Source organism: Schistocerca nitens, chromosome 4, assembly GCF_023898315.1.
Source record: "Schistocerca nitens isolate TAMUIC-IGC-003100 chromosome 4, iqSchNite1.1, whole genome shotgun sequence".
Classification (NCBI taxonomy): domain Eukaryota; kingdom Metazoa; phylum Arthropoda; class Insecta; order Orthoptera; family Acrididae; genus Schistocerca; species Schistocerca nitens.
Window position 1 is genome coordinate 874,813,576 of NC_064617.1, and position 21,167 is coordinate 874,834,742.

Sequence of the window (21,167 nt, forward strand, 5' to 3'; positions counted from 1 at the left end):
TAAAACCTTTTTTGCGATTGTGGCAAGTCAAAATTATCCGGCTGCAAACCCAAAACCTCGAATAATATTCAGTACGCCAGTAAAACTTCAAGAATCATAGTACTCTACAACATTGGCCCCTTACTTTTGAATCCCTTCCTCAATACAAAGTCCCAACTGATTAAAAAAGGCACAGGTGACTCCTGTATATACACACATCAAAAACAGTTTTTCATCACCCCAGTTCCCAGAACTCCCAAAGGTAGATGTTGACTGTGGATATTGTATCACAGACACAGTCCCTTTGATTAGAGGTGTCACTAAACCTGTCCAAAGAAGATATAGACAACCATGCATGAGCAGCGCCTATTAGACACAGGGGGTCTGACAACCGATCAGTTCCAGTCATTCCACCAGGAAGGAGGCACACGCCTCGTGTTGTCTGTAGTTCAACCATGCCTAGATGGTCAACACCACAGTTCGATTGCATCCGCATTGTTACTTTGCACCAGGAAGGGCTCTCAACAAGCGAAGTGCTGAGGCATCTTGGAGTGAACCAAAGCAATGTTGTTTGGACATGGAGGAGATACAGACATGCATCGCTCAGGCTGCCCAAGGGCTGCTAGTGCAGTGGATGATCGCTATCTACGGATTATGGCTCGGAGGAACCCTGACAGCAACACCACCAAGTTGAGTAATGCTTTTTGTGCAGAGAAAGGCCATCGTGTTACGTCTCAAACTGTGTGAAATAGGCTGCATGATGCGCAACTTCACTCCCGACACCCGTGGCGAGGTCCGTCTTTGCAACCACGACACCATGCAGCGCGGTACAGATGGGTCCAACAACATGCCAAATGGACCACTCAGGACTGGCATTACGTTCTCTTCACCAATGAGTGTAGCATATGCCTTCAACCAGTCAATCATCAGAGACGTGAAACTTCCTGGCAGATTAAAACTGTGTGCCCGACTGAGACTCGAACTCGGGACCTTTGCCTTTCGCGGGCAACTGCTCTACCATCTGAGCTACCGAAGCACGACTCACGCCCGGTACTCACAGCTTTACTTCTGCCAGTACCCAGTCGGGCTGCACGCCTTACACACACAGTCCAGCAAGTGCAGCAAGATCAAGGTTCCCTGCTGTTTTGGGGTGGCATTATGTGGGGCTGACATACGTTGCTGGTGGTCATGGAAGGTGCACATCTTGTGAATGACTTCCTTCAAGATAACAACATAGTTCGAATAGAGTGGCCAGCATGCTCTCCAGACATGAACCCTATCGAACATGCCTGGGACAGACTGAAAAGGGCTGTTTATGGACGACATGACCCACCAACCACTCTGAGGGATCTACACCAAATCACCATTGAGGAGTGGGACAATCTGGACCAACAGTGCCTTGATGAAGTTGTGGATAGTATGCCACGACGAATGCAGGCATGCATCAATGCAAGAGGACATGCTACTAGGTATTAGAGGTACCAGTGTGTACAGCAATGTGGACCACCACCTCTGAAGTTCTCGCTGTATGGTGATACAACATGCAATGTGTGGTTTTCATGAACAATAAAAACAGCAGAAATTATATATCTATTCCAATTTTTGGTACAGGTTCTGGTACTCTTGGAACCGAGGTGATGCCAAACTTTTTTTGATGTGTGTAAGAAGGGTAAACTAACAGACCAACAAAATTATAGACCACTGCCCTTAACATTGGTTTGCTGTAGAATTCTTGAACATGTTCTCAGAGTAAATATAATACATTTCCTTGAGATGGAAAACCTTTACTCCACAAAACAGCACAAATTTAGAAAGCATTACAAGAGCAAAACTCAGCTTGCTCTTTTCTCACACATATCCTGGGAATGATGGATGAGAGGCAACAAGCAGATTTAAAAATTCCTAGATTTCCAAAAAGTGTTTGACACAGTACCCCACTGAAGACTTAACAAAAATACAAGCATACAGGGTAGGTTTCCAGATATGCGAGTGACCCAAAGACTTCTTACATAATGGAACCCAGTACGTTGCCCTTGATGGAGAGTGCCCATCAGAGACAAAGGTATCATCAGGAGTGCCCCAGAGAAGTGTGATAGGACAACTGTTGTTCTCTATATACATAAATGATCTGACTGACAGGGTGAGCAGCAATCCGCAGCAGTTATCTATTGATTCTGTGGTGTACGGGCAGGTGTCATCGTTGAGTGTGAGTAAGAGGATACAAGATGACTCAGACAAAATTTCTAGTTGGTGTGATGAATGGCATCTAGCTCTAAATGTAGAAAAATGCAAGTTAATGCAGAGGAGTAGGAAAAACAGATCTGTAAAGTCACAGCATTAGTATTGTCCTGCTTGACTCAGTCACATCATTCAAATATCTAGGTGTAACACTGCAAAGCAATATGAAATAGAACAAGTGTAATGACTGTAATAGGACAGACAAATGTTCGACTCTGGTTTATTGGGAGAATTTTAGGAACGTGTAGGTAATTTGTAAAGGAGACTGCATTCCTGAGTACTGATCTAGTGTTTGGGACCCCACCAGGTCGGATTAAATGAACATTGAAGCAATTCAGACAAGGAGGAGGAGGCGATTAGTGTTTAACGTCTCACTGACAACAAAATCATTAGAGGCAGAGCCAAAGCTCAGATTAGGGAATGATGGAGAACGAAAGCAACCATTGGTGAAGCAAGTCAGATGCAAGCTGCTAGATTTATTACCAGTAGGTTCGATCAACACACAAGTATTATAGAGATGCTATGGGAACACAAACGGGAATCCTGAAGGGAAAGTGATGTTCTTTTCAAGGAACACTGGTGAGAAAATTTAGAGAACCAGAATTTGAAGCTGACTGCAGAATGATTCTATGGCTGCAAATGTACATTTCATGTACGGACCACAAGACAGAATAAGAGATAATTAGGGCTCATATGGAGGCATAAAGAATCATTTTTCCCTCGCTCTATTTGTGAATGGCACAGGAAAGGAAATGACTAGCAGTAGTTCAATGTACCTCTGCTATGCACCATACAGTGGCTTGTGGAATATGTATGTAGAAATAGATGTAAATGAAAAGGAACAATTATGTGCTTAGTTACAATACTATAAAAAAAAATCCCATTCATTACAGGTTCCCTTTAGCACAAAAAGCATTGCACACTGCCGCCACCAACATGTTTGATCACTTACCCAATGATAAATTAGAAAACAGACTGAAAGAGTTTCAGCCTGATAACTCCAAAAGATTGTAGATGATAAGGATGTAGCCATATGAATGTATAATGTGGATGTAAAATGACTCATCCCACATCATTAAACATCATCCATGGAACTTGGAGCTAACAAATGAACTAAATTTGCCATGTACTAGTGCTCCTCTCCTCTTTTTGACATGGCCAGTTGTATAAAGTGTTGCCATCCCCATTTCACAAGAATACTTCTACCTTTTCTAAATTTGATTCACAAGGGCAACAACTGACAAGGTGAAGCTGTGAATCAGTACATGGGGCAGTCACAGACATAGAAAGTTGCAGCGCACTGCCTGCAAAAGGCATCACATTTATGTTAAGAGTTCCAGTCTGGCACACAGTTTTAACTTGCCACGAACATTTACTCACATACTTGATTCCCTTGAAACTGCAAACGACGACTCCTTGAATTAAATGAATGAATGACTGCATGAAAGAGGTCAAGCATTACCTTATGTTACCTGATCTAATCCATGACTACCCTCCTTCCAATACAAATCACATTCCCCACAGCAACTCTCAATCCTCTCTAGCACTCCTAAAAGTGAATGTATAAAATATCTCCTGCCTCGCAGGATTCAAACTATCCATAATCACAAAAACCCCATCTTCAGAATGGGACTCATCAATACAGGCATACCACAGTGGTCAGTATTAGGTAAGCTCTTGTTCTTGCCATATACCAATAATCTCACATGAGTTATCCAAGAAGCAGAAATGGTTCTATTTGCTGATGATGCAAGGATTGCAGTCAAAGCTAATGAAGTGACTTCAGTACTTGAAAATGTAAACAGAAATTAACAATGGTTCTTTGCAACTGGACTGTAACTAAAATAGGTAAAATGATACAATACATATTATTGCACAAATTCTGACCTCACCATTAGAAATAACACATGAGGGTAAATCAATAAGGGAAACAGAATATTCCAAATCCTTAGGTGTTTACACTGACAAGAACCTGAACTGCAAATTTTGCATATCAAAAGTTAACTTACTTTTCCTGTTTTCATTTGCTAATTTCTTGTAGCATCATATTCCAGGATAAAATGTGACTGACAGAAAATGTGTTAGTTTTACAGAAGTGAGTAATAACGATTATATATGGTGTTCACTCTAGAATCCCCTATCAGAAGCTCTTTGAGCAGCTAAATATACTGACAACAGCCTCACAATACATTTACTCTCTTTATTAAGTTTGTTGTCAACAATCAATCATAGTTTGGAAGCAACAATAACATTCATAAATGTAATACTAACAGAAGTAGTAATTTACACTGGCCATCACTCACCCTTAGTATGGTACAAAAAGGAATAAAGTATCCAGCCATAAAGATATTTTACTGCCTACCCCCCATGACATATGAATTTAACAGCTAATAAAATTAACTTCAAACACTGAAATCATACCTGTTTGCAACTCCTTCTACTCTATAGAAGAATTTCTGATCATGCAGTTGCACAATTGTGTGTGTGTGTGTGTGTGTGTGTGTGTGTGTGTGTGTGTGTGTAGCTAACATACTCTTATTATGAAGTGATCTGGCTGCTTGGAAATGGTAAGAGGACAAGATGTCAACAAACCTGTATCATTCTATCAATTGAAATCGGTGTCTCGTGTGTACGACATCTGACACCGAAACTGCCTCTCATTTCGTCCTCAGCTGCCTCCTTCAAAACCATATGCGGAAGAATAGATCGAAGGCAACCCAAAACACCAAGTATAGTGGGCACTGGTTGCATCTCACGCACAGGCACCAAACAATCTTCAAAAAATAAAATTACCATTCTTAGTAAAAGAAACTACTACACATAAATTGTACTAACACTAAAACTGTTTTCTGTTGAGCTAGTAAAATACTTTAGCATAAATAATGGACAATAAAATGAGTAAATTACAATATGCTGTTGCCTCTATTTCAATGTAAATGAGGAGAGATTACAATGAACACACTTTACAGTATATCCTCAATCACACATTAGTTTTCACTCCTGCCACTCTCTCTACCTATAATATAAATAACAGTATCCAAAAAGAAAACTGTACTGTGTTCAAATGTATGTGAAATCTTATGGGACTTAACTGCTAAGGTCATCAGTCCCTAAGCTTACACACTACTTAACCTAAATTATCCTAAGGACACACACACACACACACACACACACACACACACACACACACACACACACGCACACACACACACACACACCCCTGCCCGAGGGAGGACTTGAACCTCCGCCGAGATCAGCTGCACAGTTCATGACTGCAGCACCTTAGACCACTCGGCTAATCCCGCGCGGCAAAACTGTATTAATAGTTGCAAAAGTCAGGATAGTGATATCATTATTTTTTCTACACTCCTGGAAATGGAAAAAAGAACACATTGACACCGGTGTGTCAGACCCACCATACTTGCTCCGGACACTGCGAGAGGGCTGTACAAGCAATGATCACACGCACGGCACAGCGGACACACCAGGAACCGCGGTGTTGGCAGTCGAATGGCGCTAGCTGCGCAGCATTTGTGCACCGCCGCCGTCAGTGTCAGCCAGTTTGCCGTGGCATACGGAGCTCCATCGCAGTCTTTAACACTGGTAGCATGCCGCGACAGCGTGGATGTGAACCGTATGTGCAGTTGACGGACTTTGAGCGAGGGCGTATAGTGGGCATGCGGGAGGCCGGGTGGACGTACCGCCGAATTGCTCAACACGTGGGGCATGAGGTCTCCACAGTACATCGATGTTGTCGCCAGTGGTCGGCGGAAGGTGCACGTGCCCGTCGACCTGGGACCGGACCGCAGCGACGCATGGATGCACGCCAAGACCATAGGATCCTATGCAGTGCCGTAGGGGACCGCACCGCCACTTCCCAGCAAATTAGGGACACTGTTGCTCCTGGGGTATCGGCGAGGACCATACGCAACCGTCTCCATGAAGCTGGGCTACGGTCCCGCACACTGTTAGGCCGTCTTCCGCTCACGCCCCAACATCGTGCAACCCGCCTCCAGTGGTGTCGCGACAGGCGTGAATGGAGGGACGAATGGAGACGTGTCGTCTTCAGCGATGAGAGTCGCTTCTGCCTTGGTGCCAATGGTGGTCGTATGCGTGTTTGGCGCCGTGCAGGTGAGCGCCACAATCAGGACTGCATACGACCGAGGCACACAGGGCCAACACCCGGCATCATGGTGTGGGGAGCGATCTCCTACACTGGCCGTACACCACTGGTGATCGTCGAGGGGACACTGAATAGTGCACGGTACACCCAAACCGTCATCGAACCCATCGTTCTACCATTCCTAGACCGGCAAGGGAACCTGCTGTTCCAACAGGACAATGCACGTCCGCAAGTATCCCGTGCCAGCCAACGTGCTCTAGAAGGTGTAAGTCAACTACCCTGGCCAGCAAGATCTCCGGATCTGTCCCCCATTGAGCATGTTTGGGACTGGATGAAGCGTCGTCTCACGCGGTCTGCACGTCCAGCACGAACGCTGGTCCAACTGAGGCGCCAGGTGGAAATGGCATGGCAAGCCGTTCCACAGGACTACATCCAGCATCTCTACGATCGTCTCCATGGGAGAATAGCAGCCTGCATTGCTGCGAAAGGTGGATATACACTGTACTAGTGCCGACATTGTGCATGCTCTGTTGCCTGTGTCTATGTGCCTGTGGTTCTGTCAGTGTGATCATGTGATGTATCTGACCCCAGGAATGTGTCAATAAAGTTTCCCCTTCCTGGGACAATGAATTCACGGTGTTCTTATTTCAATTTCCAGGAGTGTATATATGCCTATCGGTAGCACTAAATATTTTGCCTCCTGAAAGTAAGTATTGGCCAGCATAGCTGTCACACAATCTAAATAGTAAATTTAAAAAATCAAATCTTAAAAATATAATAATATACCAGTAATTAGACAGATAAAACATCTACTCATCGGCAAGGGAAAAAAACATATAGAAGTTAAAGAAATGTGCAAGTTTTCGGAACCAGTGGCTACTCCTCCTGGCAGAAGCATTGAAGGGGAAGCAAGAGTGATTAAGGAAAAGGACTGGTTATGTTAAGGAAATGGGGAGAGTTATGGAAAAGATGCCCAGAACCCCAGGTCAGGGGAGACTTACAAGATGGGATGAGAAGCAAAGACTGACTGTTGGGGACTCCATCGGATGGGATTTGAAAACCTATACCCCTTAAAAGCGTAAGATAGCATTATAAGTAACACAGAGATTACTGATAAAAGTTCACGAAAGGAAAGGTTAAGACCGAAGAAATTAACGTAAATTACAACCAGGTGGGCCACAAGGACCAAGGACGTGTTGTAACACCATTTCCCACTATGTAGCTCTGAGAAACTGGTGTCGGGGAACAGGGGCAGTGAGGGGCGGGGTGGGGTGGGGGAGGGGGGGGGTTGAGAATCCAGATAGCACATGTGGTAAAACAGCCACCGAAGCCACAACTGTCATGCCATTCATCCTAACTGATAACTTGGTGGTAGTCATATTGCCAATGCAGAAGCCCAAACAGTGTTTACATAACAGCTGGTACAAAACCGTGTCATTTCACAGGTGGCACTCCATTTGATAGTGTATTTTTGTCAGTCACAGGTCTGTGATATAGGTGGTTGTAAGACAGTGTATAGGGCAAGTCTTACAGCAGGGACAATCATAGATTAGGAGTCACAGGGTAGGGAAACAGATGCATAGGCTCTGACCTGTATATTTCAGAGATTGGGAGAAGCTGAGGGCAAAAAAGTTATTCTATGTGTGATGAGCAAAATGTCAGTCAGATTGGATTAATTTCAGGGTATGATTTTTAGGAAGTCATAGTCTTGTCGAAGTAGCTGATTAATACATTCAAGACCAGGATAATACTGAGTTGCGCGAAGTGTGCTACGAAACTGTTTTTGGAGGGATCAGCAGAACCAGGACTGGATGGGATGGGATGGGAAATCTGCTTTTGAACTAAGCTGGTGAGGTTATTACGCTCAGTGAAGGCTGAGGTGAGAATGGTGGTGTACTGCTGTAAAGAGTCTGCATCTGAACAAATATGTTTGTGTTGAATGCCAAGGCTATATGGGAGGCAACATTTGACATGGAGGGGATGGCAAATGGTAAAATGTAGGTACTGTTGCTTGCTAGTGGGTTTAATGTGTGTAGCTGACCTTCAGAGAAGACGAAATCAACATCAAAGAAAGTGGCACCGGATTCACAGTAGGACCACAGGAAATTTAATTGGAAGAATGTATTTAGAGATACAAAAAATTTTAACAGGTCAGTGTCTCCATGAGTCTATATGGCAGAGATATCATCAATACATCTAAACCAAACCAGGAGCTGAAGGCTAACGGATCCCTGGAAAGCCCCCTACAAGCTACCCACAAGAAAGTTGGCATAGGAAGGAGCCATCGTGGTTCTGATGTCTTCCCCTCAAAAAGGCAAGTATAAAGTTGACTAAGGTGAACAGGATCAGTGCAGGGAGTGGGACAGGCATGTGTATCTGCCTTAGTTGATCAAAACCTGCAATCTATACTACAAAGACTCCCAGCCTCTCCCCCCCATATTAAAAACACCAACCATTTCATAGATTGTCTGAAACCTGTGCACATCCCACTTCCAACACATCCCTGGCTTGTCACCACTGATGCCAACAGTTCCCATGTACATCATCTGTCTGCTGCTCAGCATTACTCCAACCAGCGCCCACCAGATTCCAGCCTACAACATCCCTCCTGCTCACCTGAATCAACTCTACACTTACGAACCATTACTTTACCTTTAAGGGACAGACATTCAAACAGATCAAGTCACAAAGAGGGCACTTTCCTGTCATACATAAGCCTTCAGCCCCTGGTTTGGTTTACATGTATTGATGACACCTTTGCCATATGGACTCATGGTGATGCTGACCTGTTGAAACTCCTGGAATCTCTAAATACATTCTCCCAATCAAATTTCGCATGGTCCTACTCCAAATCCCATGCCACTTTATTTGACACTGACCTCATCCTCACTGAACATCACCTACACACTTCTGTTCATGTTAAACCAACTAGCAAACAACAGTATCTACATTTCGACAATTGCCATCCTTTCCTTGTCGAATATTAACTCCTATACAGCCTTGGCATTCAGGCAAAAGTACTTGCTCAAATGCAGACACTTTAACAGAGTACACCACCATTCTCATCTCAGCCTTCATTGGATTTAATTACTGCACCAGCCTAGGTCAAAAGCAGATTTCTCAGCCCATCACACCTAATCCTGATATTACTGATCCCTTCAAAAAACAACTTAACAGTACACCTCTTGTTATTCAATATTAACCTAGTCTCAAATGTATTAATCAGCTACTTCGACAACACTCTCACTTCCTAAAATCATGCCCCAAAATTAGGTCCATTCTGTCTGACACTTTGCTCATTACTCCTAGGATAGCTTTTTGTGACCCCCCTTCCCCTATATCTGCAATATTCTGGTCAGACCCTATGCTCCTTCTCCAACCATTTCCCTACCATTTGACTCCTACCTTGTGACATTCCTGATAAAAGACATGCTCTATGCACCCTCACACCACCACCTATATCAGCCCTCTAACTGACCCCCCCCCCAAAAAAAAAAAAATATATATATATATATATATATAAATAAAATAAAATAAAATACACACACACACACACTCTCTTACTATCAATCGGAGAGCCGCCTATCGAACGACACAATTTGTGTACCAGCTGTTATGTGAACACCATTTACCCTTCAGCATTGGTATGACTACCACCCGTTAGGATGAATAGGCATAGACACAGGGTTTATACTGCCAGCGCACAATATCCTGTTGCAGAGCACACACTACAACATGACAGTCATGGCCTTGGTGCTTGTTTTACCACACATGCTATATGGATTTTCATCCTCCTCCTCCCTCTGCTCTGAAACACCAGTCTCTCTGAACTACACGTTGAGAACTGGCATAACAACATGTACTTGGTCCTCGCCCCCCACCCGATCTTAATTTACATTAATTCCTTCAGTCTCAACCTTTCCTTTCTGTAACTATTTCTTTCTTCACTCCTTATTCATTTTCTATACCTGTTATATTCTGGCCTGTATAACCCTCCCCTCCCCACTTCACATGTCTGCTACATATAATGCCTTTAGGTTTCTGCTCTTATTAACTCTTGCATGCTGTTACTTTTCCATAACCCTCCCAACCAATTTCCTAAACATCTTCTTTCCCCTTCAAACCTTCTGCCAGAAGAAGCAGCCACTGGCTTCCAAAGTTTGCACATTTTGTTGACTTTTATATGTGTTTTCTCCTGCTGCCACATGATAAATAGATCTTTTATTGATCCAATTATTTTATAATCTAAATAATAAGTCATTACAGCAAGTGACCAGCAATAAAATATGTTATGTGCCTTATTTGAGTGATAATCAAGGCTTGATGACAATAAAGATATGATCATTTAGTTCTAATAGCACAAGTATTGCTACACTTTTTTAAAAATTTTGATTGGTAATGTCACCACTCATTGGTACTGAAAAAGAAAAACACACACACACACACTTAATGTACCTTGAACAAAATAAAATGTTGCAGTCTATTGTCATGTCACTTCAGAAACACAATGTTTGTTTCTACAAACAAACATTCATACAATTGCTAGCAATGTTCAAGCATTGTATACCCATTTACTTGTACCCTTTGAGATACCAATCACATACCCGTGTCAATTTGAAAAAAAGATACATATGAAACAGCTACATGTGAAGCAAATTAACCATCCAATAAATTATCGCTGAAAGAAAACTACACAGAATGATACAAAGGAACAAAGATATTAAGCAATATACATACATTAAATGTTAAGTGACTCAGAGTGATAAGAGACTTCAGGATGACAGCTAAAATCAGGAATGACTAAGTCAGAGCAGACAGGTAACAGACCCGTACCAGAAAACACTGTATGGAAGAAAATTAAAAACAAAGAATGTGTTATGAGGGAACTGCAAGATCCTGAAGCAAATGTTACACGACACGTACCAGGAGAACTGTGTGTGAGAAGATCAAGGATACGGTGGTAAAAATTGAAAGAAGTTGTTCTAACGTAAACCTGGCTAGTCTAAAGCAGCAGTCATACAACTTATTTCCACATTTTATAATTCTTATCTATAACCACAGTTTCACTATAAAAATACATAAAATTTTCTGCTTACACAATCCATGACAGTTGATGCTTAAAGGAATCGTTCCCAAGACTAATTACAGTATGTCAACTTTGTGTATTTAAGCTAATCTAACATTTTAACAAAATATGTTCCCATTTCCATTTTTATTATATCTTCACATACCTTCAAAATTAGTTTTATTTCGAAATCCTTACTACTGGCTTCTGTTAAACAAAATTATGTAAATCTTAGCATCATTATTATGTTCCCAATAACATGCTGTTTGTAAAAAAATGACATTCTGTCTGTAGGGACCACAACTGACTTACACTCTTTTTCTCTGTTATTGATAGAATCACAAGAACCTCTCAGTATGGAACTGGCTTCAGTCACACCTGATATCTTCTTACATTACCAGAAAGATAAATATGGAAAATCATAACAAAATATAGCATACTAGTACACTGACACACACAAAATCTCACTTCCCATACTTTTAAACTGAAGAACAGTTATCCAGACAGGCGTGGCCCATAATTAAAGGCTCTGAGGCGGAGTTACCCCGAAATATATATTAAAATAAATTTCTCCATAACATATGACAAAATTTAATTTATCAGTACACATTTTACATATTTCCCATATGGATTTAAATAATGCTGGCAAACCGTTTTTGGAACTGTCGATATGCTACATCAAGCAATGTTTCTCGAAAAGGTAGTAGCTACTCTTAAGGCTGCACCTTGAAATGCCGCTAGCTCTATGTAGCAGAGGTTTGGGGGCATGGCTTCCTCAGAGTACAGCTCTTAATGATGTCCCAAAGGCTCTAGTGTTCAGCCTAAGGGTGTCCCATTCTGCACACAATTTTCAAGCTCTACTGCTTACTTCAAATGGGAATGATGAGAGTTGCTGTGACTTCACTATCAAATTCCTGTCTCTGGATATCTCTAATGTGGTTAATTGCATCATTAATTGACATTTAGTATTATTGTTCTGATAGTGTTTTAGACAGCTTTCTGTTTCTGCCATTGGCTATTCTATCCACCGTCAGAACAAGTTTTAAATGTCTTGCCTGCGTGCACTAGAGTACGATATCATCACCTAGCGAGAGTTCCGTGAGTAATTAGAGGAAAAAGTGTACGAAATAAATAACATGAGTGAAATATGTTCGGTTACTTTGCTGACTGCCAGTAACATACATTACTACGAGGTTTCTGTTTGTGAGTGTATTATGCATGTGCTTAGTGAATTTTATGTTCCTGTGAATAACAGCAGCATACCACGAGTTTGAAAACAATACTATACAAGTTCAGTTTGCAATTTATCAGGTAAAATTTTGGAACACATAGTTACGATGAAATTGAAGGAACTTGGTGCACCGTATCCAATGTAAGCATGAATCAAGAACAAAAAGCGTAAATCCATGCAAGGGTATACACACAACCTTGACAGAACAACATACAATGCAACTGAGTGGTTATGTACACTATATCGCATAAAACACACATTTTTGTAATACACAAGTACAAATATGACAAACGTGGTGTGTAAATTACCATGGTAGTTGCTCATGTCAGCCAATCACAGCACGAGATGTGAGACAACACGGAAACTTCACTGTTTCGTCACACACACTCAAACACCACAGATAGAGCACACAAAAGAGTAAAATTTGAAGTTGAGAGATGAAAACACCAAAAACATTAGGCATATAGTGAAACTAACATCCAACGTATTAAAGATCTCTCTAAAACATGTCTTTTTAGTACAATTTGTTGTGGTAAACTATTAGGAAATGTGACACTGGGGAATAAATATGCTACACAGACTGATCTCTAGCACAGGCGAAGACCTGGGTTAGTTCTGATCGATAAATGTCGCAGCCCTCCCCATTATGGGAACCATGAGCCACACCTGGATCTGGATGACTTCTACACTTTAATCAAGGGAGATGAATCACCAGTTGTGATCAATTTGTTGCTACCTAGTCACCAATTTGCACATTCCTCACCTGTACAAGAGCGGTTCGGTCATGCACTGTTGCTTTAAGCCCCTATAGATGCATGAATTTATGATGAGGCACATTACTGTAGCATAGACAAATCAGGGAACTAACAAATATATTAATAAATGCAGTCAGAATACTACAGGAAAAGCATTTAGGATGCATCCCACTGTACCAGTCATTAGGGTTTCTTCCTGTTCCATTCACATGTGGAGCACAACAAGAATGATTGTTTGAATGCCTCTGTGTGTGGAGTAATTATTCTAATGCTATCCTCACGATCCCTGTGTGAGCAATAGGTAGGGGGTTGTAGTACATTTCTAGAGTAATCATTCAAAGCCAGTACTTCAAACTTTGTTAATAGACTTTCTCACGATGGTTTATATCTATCTTCAAGAGTCGTCCAGTTCAGTTCCTTCAGTATCACTGTGACACTCTTCCATGCATTAAACAAACCTGTGACCATTCGTGCTGCCCTTACCTGTATAGGTTTAATACCCCATGTTTGTCCTATCTGGTACGGGTCCCATAGACTTGAGCAATATTCCAGGATGGGTCACACAAGTGATTTGTAAGTAATCTCCTTTGTAGACTGACTGCACTTCCCTAGTATTCTATCAATAAACTGAAGTCTACCACCTGCTTCACACACAACTGAACCTATTTGATCATTGCATTTCATATCCCTAAAAGTGTTACATTCATGTATTTGTATGAGCTGGACAATTCCAACAGTGACTCATTGATGTTATAGTCATAGGATATTATGTATTTTTGTTTTTGAAGTACAAAATTTTACATTTCTGGACATTTAGAGCGAGTTGCCAATCAAGATCTGACTGAATATTTATGCAGCTTCTTTTAGATAGTACTTCATTACAGATAATGGCATCATCTGCAAAAAGCCTGATTTTACTTTAATATTCCCTGCAAGGTCATTAATATACAATATGAACAGCAAGGGTCCCAACACACTACCCTGGGACACACCTGAAGTTACTTCTACATCTGATGACTCTCCATCCATGATAATGTGCTGTGTCCTCGCCACCAAAAAGTCCTCAATCCAGTCACAAATTTCACTTGATACCCCATATGATTGTACTTTTGACAACAAACATCAGTGTGGTACTGAGTCAAATGATTTTTGGAAATCAAGAAATACTGCATCTACCTGGTTGCCGTGATCGAAAGCTTTCAGAAAGGCTGTGTTGCAGACAGGCACAGTGAAAAGTGTGTCACACTTTGTGCTTTTGGCCAAGGTCTTCTTAAGGGAAAAAACACCACATATGTGCACAGGTGCGCACACACACACACACACACACACACACACACACACACACACACACACACACACACACACACACACAATCCCTACTCGTCACTGTTGATGCCACTTCTCTACACAATTACATTCCTCATGCCCATGCCCCTTCAGACTCCAAACCCATTACCTCATTCTTCATATATCTCTCTAATGTTATCTTAACATACAACTACTACCGTATTTACTCAAATCTAAGCCGCACTTATTTTCCGGTTTTTGTAATCCAAAAAACCGCCTGCGGCTTAGAATCGAGTGCAAAGCAAGCGGAAGTCCTGAAAAATGTTGGTAGGTGCCGCCACAACTAACTTCTGCCGTCGAATATATGTAGCGCTACACAAGCATGCTTTGTGGGCACAAAGATAAATACTGGCGCCAAAACCTCTGCATCAGTAAATAAATTTAAAAAAAAAATATAGAAGACGAGCTTTTTTTTTTTTCTCCGCCCCAAGTTTCGACCACTGCATTTTCATACATTATCCAACGAAGTAAATACAAATTCCATATTGTTCATCTTCGAATGTAGCAGGATTTCAATGTACTACGAAAATCCGACTGGCAAGACTGTTAGGGATGTTTGTCAATATGGCCAACTCTATGTTCCGAGTTTTTTCCTACCTGTGAGAAGAGATGGTTGCTAATAGGAACCTGATGAAATGTGAATCACATGCAGTATTCTCTTCACCATAAGAATAATACGAATATAAACATTTTGCCATGTATTCTTTCATGTTTGCTGCTATCTCATTTAAATCCTGTCTGCCTAATAAACTACGAAACTAGAGTGAGACAACAGCAAACGCGGAAGAATATACGTATCGTGTCATGTTTATATTCGTATTATTCTTATGCCTAATAGTGATACAGTCAGAAATGAAGCAAGGCAACTGACTAGACTTTAAATGTAAGGTGACTAATTTCTGTGCAGAATTTGATGTACTAAAGAAGTGGCCGCAAAGATTTTCAAACGGAGAAAAATTTTCGCTAAACTCTCGTTCAGAACATGTTCTATCATACGCAGTCTATTATTTGGTTCTTGTTGATCATTATCAAAGAAAGCAGCAGTGTAAGTAACAACAAATAGCAGTCTCTTGCCATTGTTTCGCTAATGAGACAATTCCTCTTTTTTTTAAGCGGCGGTAGCGCGCACAAAAGCGCGCCACGAGCGGCAACAGGCCGTAAACACGCACTATCAAAATGCGACAAACAATGCATGACACAGTACAGTAATGCATTTTCAGCTTAGAGTGACATAAACACCTATGACAAAGAAAACGGCACTTATCAGATCAAAGCAAAATAAGCAATCAATTCAAACCAGACGAAGCACGTGAAAAAGGAAGGGTACCCGTATAAATACGGACAGAGCGCCTGACGCATAGCAATGGCTACCTGGTGAAGCTTAACTGCTAAGCTTACGACTCGAACCAAACTACTGTAGCTGTATCGTCTTTCATTCGACCTAAATTGTGTCTCATATTACAATGGACCAACTTTGTTTCGATTTGGAGGTGCGGCCTAAAACTTTTCTCTCCCCTTGAATTTTGAGTCTCAAATTTTAGGTGCGGCTTAGATTCGGGAAATTTTTTTTTCCTTTATTTCGAGTCTCATTTTTCAGGTGCGGCTTAGATTCGAGTAAATACGGTACTCCTTTGATGGGAAGGTAAAAAAAAAAAAAAAAAAAAAAAAAAATGTGGCACAGTCATGGGTACCCATGTGGCAGCCTCCTATGCCAACCTGTTTATGGACCATCTAGAGGAAATTTTCCTAGTCTCCCAAACTGCCGCTCTGGTTCAGGTTCATTGATGATATCTTTATGATCTGGAGTCATGGCCAAGGCACACTATCCTCATTCCTTCACAACCTCAACACCTTCTATCCCAACCCCTTAACCCGACTCTTCTCAGCTCAGCATGCCACCGTCCTGAACACTGACCACCTCATCTCTGATCACTGCATCCACACCTCTGCCCACATTAAACCTACTAAACACCAACAGTACCTGCATTTCAACAGCTGTCACTGCTTCACACCAAAAAATCCCTCCCATACAGTCTGGCCACACGAGGACAGTGTATCTGCAGTGACTAGAACTTCCTTGCCCTGTAGGCTGTAGGTCTAACAAAGGCCTTCACAGACAGTAGTATCTCTCAGAGCTAGTACACAAACAGATTTCCTGTGCCATACCACCACACACTCTTTCATTCTCCCACCACCCTCACGAATCAGCTACAAAGGAGTACCCCCGTTATCACCAAGTAACACCCTGGACTGGAGTAGCTGAAGCACATTTTACTTCAAGACTTTGATTATCTGTCATCATGCCCTGAAAAGACGGACATACAACCCAAACCCCAAGATCCTTCCCATCCATCCTAAAGTTGTGTTCTGTCCCCCACCCAACCTCCGTAATATCCTTAGTCCATCTCTATGCCACTTCCAATCCCAACCCCTTGCCATGGGGATCATATCCCTGTGGAAAATTCAGGTGGAGGACCTGTCCAGTCCACCCACCCAGCATTTCCTATTCCAGTCCCGTTACAGGCTTATCCTACCTCATCAGATGCTGTGCAATCTGTGAAAGCAGCCATGTCATATATCAGCTCTGCTGCACTCATTGCACTACCAGTCTATCAGGATGAATGGCTACTGCCGAACTGAGGCCAACAGCAAAGGGGATCATCCAGTGGCACACCATGCAACTCAACATAATATGCCTGATTTCAATGGCTGCTTCACAACCTGGGACACCTGAATCTGCCCCTCCAACACCATCTTTTCTGAATTGTGAAGATGGGAGGTTTCCTTACAACACATTCTCTGTTTCTGAAATTATCCAGCACTCAACCTACAGTAAACTACTGCCCCCATGCCCTCCACCCAACAGCTTCCACCCCCTCTGTCCTATCACCTCCTCCCAACTCACATCCCATCACCCTCATTGTGCACCGCTCTCTGCCGAAGCACCCACTGGTCTTTTTCCTCCTCTCTGCTCCTCTCCTTTCCTGCTGCCCGTGCCTCCCACTCCCCTCCCCCACAGCTTCCTGACACTGTACTTGGCAGCCTTGTGCTGCCACCTGCTGACTCCTCTCACCCCCTCACTACCCTGATACCCTTTCCCCTTCACCACTCCATTCCAGATTGCTGCTTCTCCTTGACACAATACTGTTGCATTCTAGTGGGAGAGGACTGAGATAATGGTCATGTGTGCATACGGTGTGCTTGCTTGTGTGAATGTATGTGCTTTCCTTTCCCTTTCTGAAGAAGGCTATGGCCAAAAGCTCAATGTGTAACAGTCTTTGCACTGTGTTTGTCTGGAGCTCAAAGTGTCATTTTCACAGTGAGTAGTAATCTACCCTATTCATAATATTGCTGATATTCCAGCCTTGAATTCCATTGTTTAAATATATATGACATACACTTTTAGTTGATTTGCTGTCTGATATTGGATTATACAATTTTATACACAGCTAAATAACTACCTTTAATTAAATATTTTATACCACAAACAGAACTGTTAATAAAACACACATTGATGATGTAATAATTCGAAAAGATGATAGAATAATGGTAAAATCACTCACGCAGATGTTAATGCTATAGCTGACATCAATCACTACCCAAGTCTGTATCTCATACCTACTAGTATATTATGTGTTTGCGTCACTTTTTATTGATTTTATAAACAATTTCTGTGAGGCTACTCAAACTTGGAAAAAAATTCTCTGAGAACTCCTCCAGGTATGAGGAGGAAGATGGTGTCAAGACGTTCCTCATAAATTAATGGTGAGTGGGAGGGGGGGCGGGGGGCAGCATACCACAATAATGGCTGTTCTTTCCTCTCAACTGAGCTATATACCAGCCATAAGCACTAGCTTAACCACAGCTTTAAAAAAATGATAATTTATATATAATTAACACACTTTGAGGTATTAAGTATTTCAAAATTTGTGATTTATAAAACTCAATAAAATTCAATTTCAATGGTGGGTTAAAATTGCACAATTCCCTGAGATATCCCTGACTGTTCCAAGTTAAATGTAATTTCCTGAGAATTCCAGGTTTTCCAGAAGAATTTTTAATATAACTGTTAATAACTTCAATAATAAAGGCTTTACATAAACGATAATAATGTTAGTGAGCTGGTCTCACTAATGTGAGTTCGACACTTGTTTTCAGACTTTTCATACCATGTCTGGAAATCATTTTTGTGTTTGCAGTGAATATTCTACATGCAAGTTTCAACAGGGTCAGTTTCTAGCCATAGTGCTTTACTTCCTTGTGCTCACAATGGCACATCCTCCCTGCTGCCACCGCATTTTCTACATAGGTAGGACACTGTGGCTAGTCAGGAGGCTTTCCCGACACCGCACACGGCTTGCTGTCCTAACTTGGACACACTGGCTAGCACCCCATCACTTACCTGACCCGGCCCCCCGCATAGCAACTTTCCAGCTATCTACAGCTCAACCCAACATTCTGTTTCTGAATAAAACTGCATAATGAACTCACTGCTCATAACGTCACAATGCTGTGTACTCCTCCCTGCCTCCAACTCTGATATATTGAACTCATATGCAACCAATGTAAATTCTTGAACAATTCTTACGCTCTTTCGAAAAATGATAAACCATGGAGAAACAATCAGAAATGAATAAATTTACTTCACACATATCTTATAAGAATACAAAAATTAAATATACAGAACAATCCCACATTTTCCCAGGTGCAAAATCAGTATTTGGTGAAGCCACCACACACTGCTGTAGGATTCTGTACATAACATGACATCAAATCATACAGTCTATAAAATCACAAGCCAAATGTTGTCAGTGAAATTCCAGATACTTTCAACAGATGATGTCAACGAATGAGTTGGCTAGGACGGTTCAAATGGCTCTGAGCACTGTGGTACTTAACTGCTGAGGTTATCAGTCCCCTAGAACTTAGAACTATTTAAACCTAACTAACCTAAGAACATCACACACATCCACGCCTGAAGCAGGATTCGAACCTGCGACTGTAGTGGTCGCACAGTTCCAGACTGTAGCGCCTAGAACCGCTCGCCCACTCCGGCCGGCAGTTGGCTAGGAAAGATGAAGTACCTGCTTTGCAGGGAATAAGTAATTAGCCTTTGATATAACACTGCTCTGTTTGAAAATTGCTCTGTAACTCGAGTGACAGAGGAATCTCTATAGTAACCAACTGCAATCTGGATATGCGTACCAAAAACACCTAAGACTATCATTCCATCACAACACTGAATAACGTACTGTGGAGCACAGACTCTTCTACAATGGCTGAATTGAAAATTGGCCCCAGCTGCAGGTTTACATAAATGCAAGTCCTTCTGCAGCATTCAACAAGCATCTGTAAATGAAACAAGGAGGACAGTGCTTCTGGTACACAACTTTTCTGCCACACTATTCAGCAGCTTGCAGCACACAGACCCAGATGTACAAACAAAAGTACTGTATCTGACACAGTTTTCACGATTTTAAAAACTACTATTACAATATGAAGCAATACCAGCTTTACTTTTCCTGATATATAGAACGGCATGCTGAAAAGTAACGCATCCAAATTTTTTATGTGAAAGCTCTTAAAGCTTTTTAAATAAAACGAATGTCATTACCATTCTACATCTTTATTCTTCATGTTTACAAATTTGTAGCCTTCTGTCACAAGAGGGCCCCAACATGTAGCGTATAACGTGGTGATAAGTAACGTAACTATTACAGTGCATGAGAAACAGCATGCTGTAATAGAGTTTCAAATTCGAAGAGTTCATCCACAAATGAAGCACGCTCTCTTTTAGCAAGAGAATGCCAGACCACACACGAGTGCTGTGAACTCTGCAGCAATCCTATGCCTTGTGTTCACTGTCATTGATCATTCTCCATACAGTTCCACTTGGCCCCATCCAATTTTCATCTGTTTCGAAAACTTAAAGAAAACGTTCCAGGACTTCACTTTGATAGTGATGAAGCAGTGTAAGGAGGGAGAGGTTGTGGCTCCATAGCCAAAGTCAAACACTATGGTCACTGTATTAACAAACTGACCTCTTATTGGGAGAAGTGTGTTCACTAACACAGCTTATGTCTGAGGTAGAACTACATAACATTGCCACATCACTTAAAGTATACTGATACTTCTCTCTTAGTTGAAGATCAGGATTTGGAAACAATTCCCAAATCTGTGATCAGTACCCTCAGTACCTTAGAAACTTGGTTTCAGCTAAATGGGTTGAATCTAAACATATCTAAGACTCATGTGATGCAGTTCAAAACCAAACAGTCAAAACGTGAGCAGATTAAGATTGTACACAACAACCAAGGTATAGAAGAAGTTGACTCAGTCAAATTCTTAGGTTTAAGTGTAGATAAAAATTTGAGCTGGCAGGCATGCATTGAATACCTGGCAAACAAACTGAGCAGCTTTGCATTTGCA

The 21,167-nt window shown here is 41.7% G+C and overlaps 1 protein-coding gene across 1 annotated transcript in view; it reads right to left on the minus strand.

Annotated features, from left to right (window-relative positions):
• The window catches only part of LOC126253366 (huntingtin-like), a 549,449-nt gene that overhangs the window by 481,539 nt on the left and 46,743 nt on the right, over nucleotides 1–21,167 (minus strand). Inside the window, exon 6 of the mRNA XM_049954640.1 lies at nucleotides 4,810–4,991. Coding sequence (XP_049810597.1) covers nucleotides 4,810–4,991 — 182 coding nt within the window. The remainder of the gene's footprint in view (nucleotides 1–4,809; nucleotides 4,992–21,167) is intronic.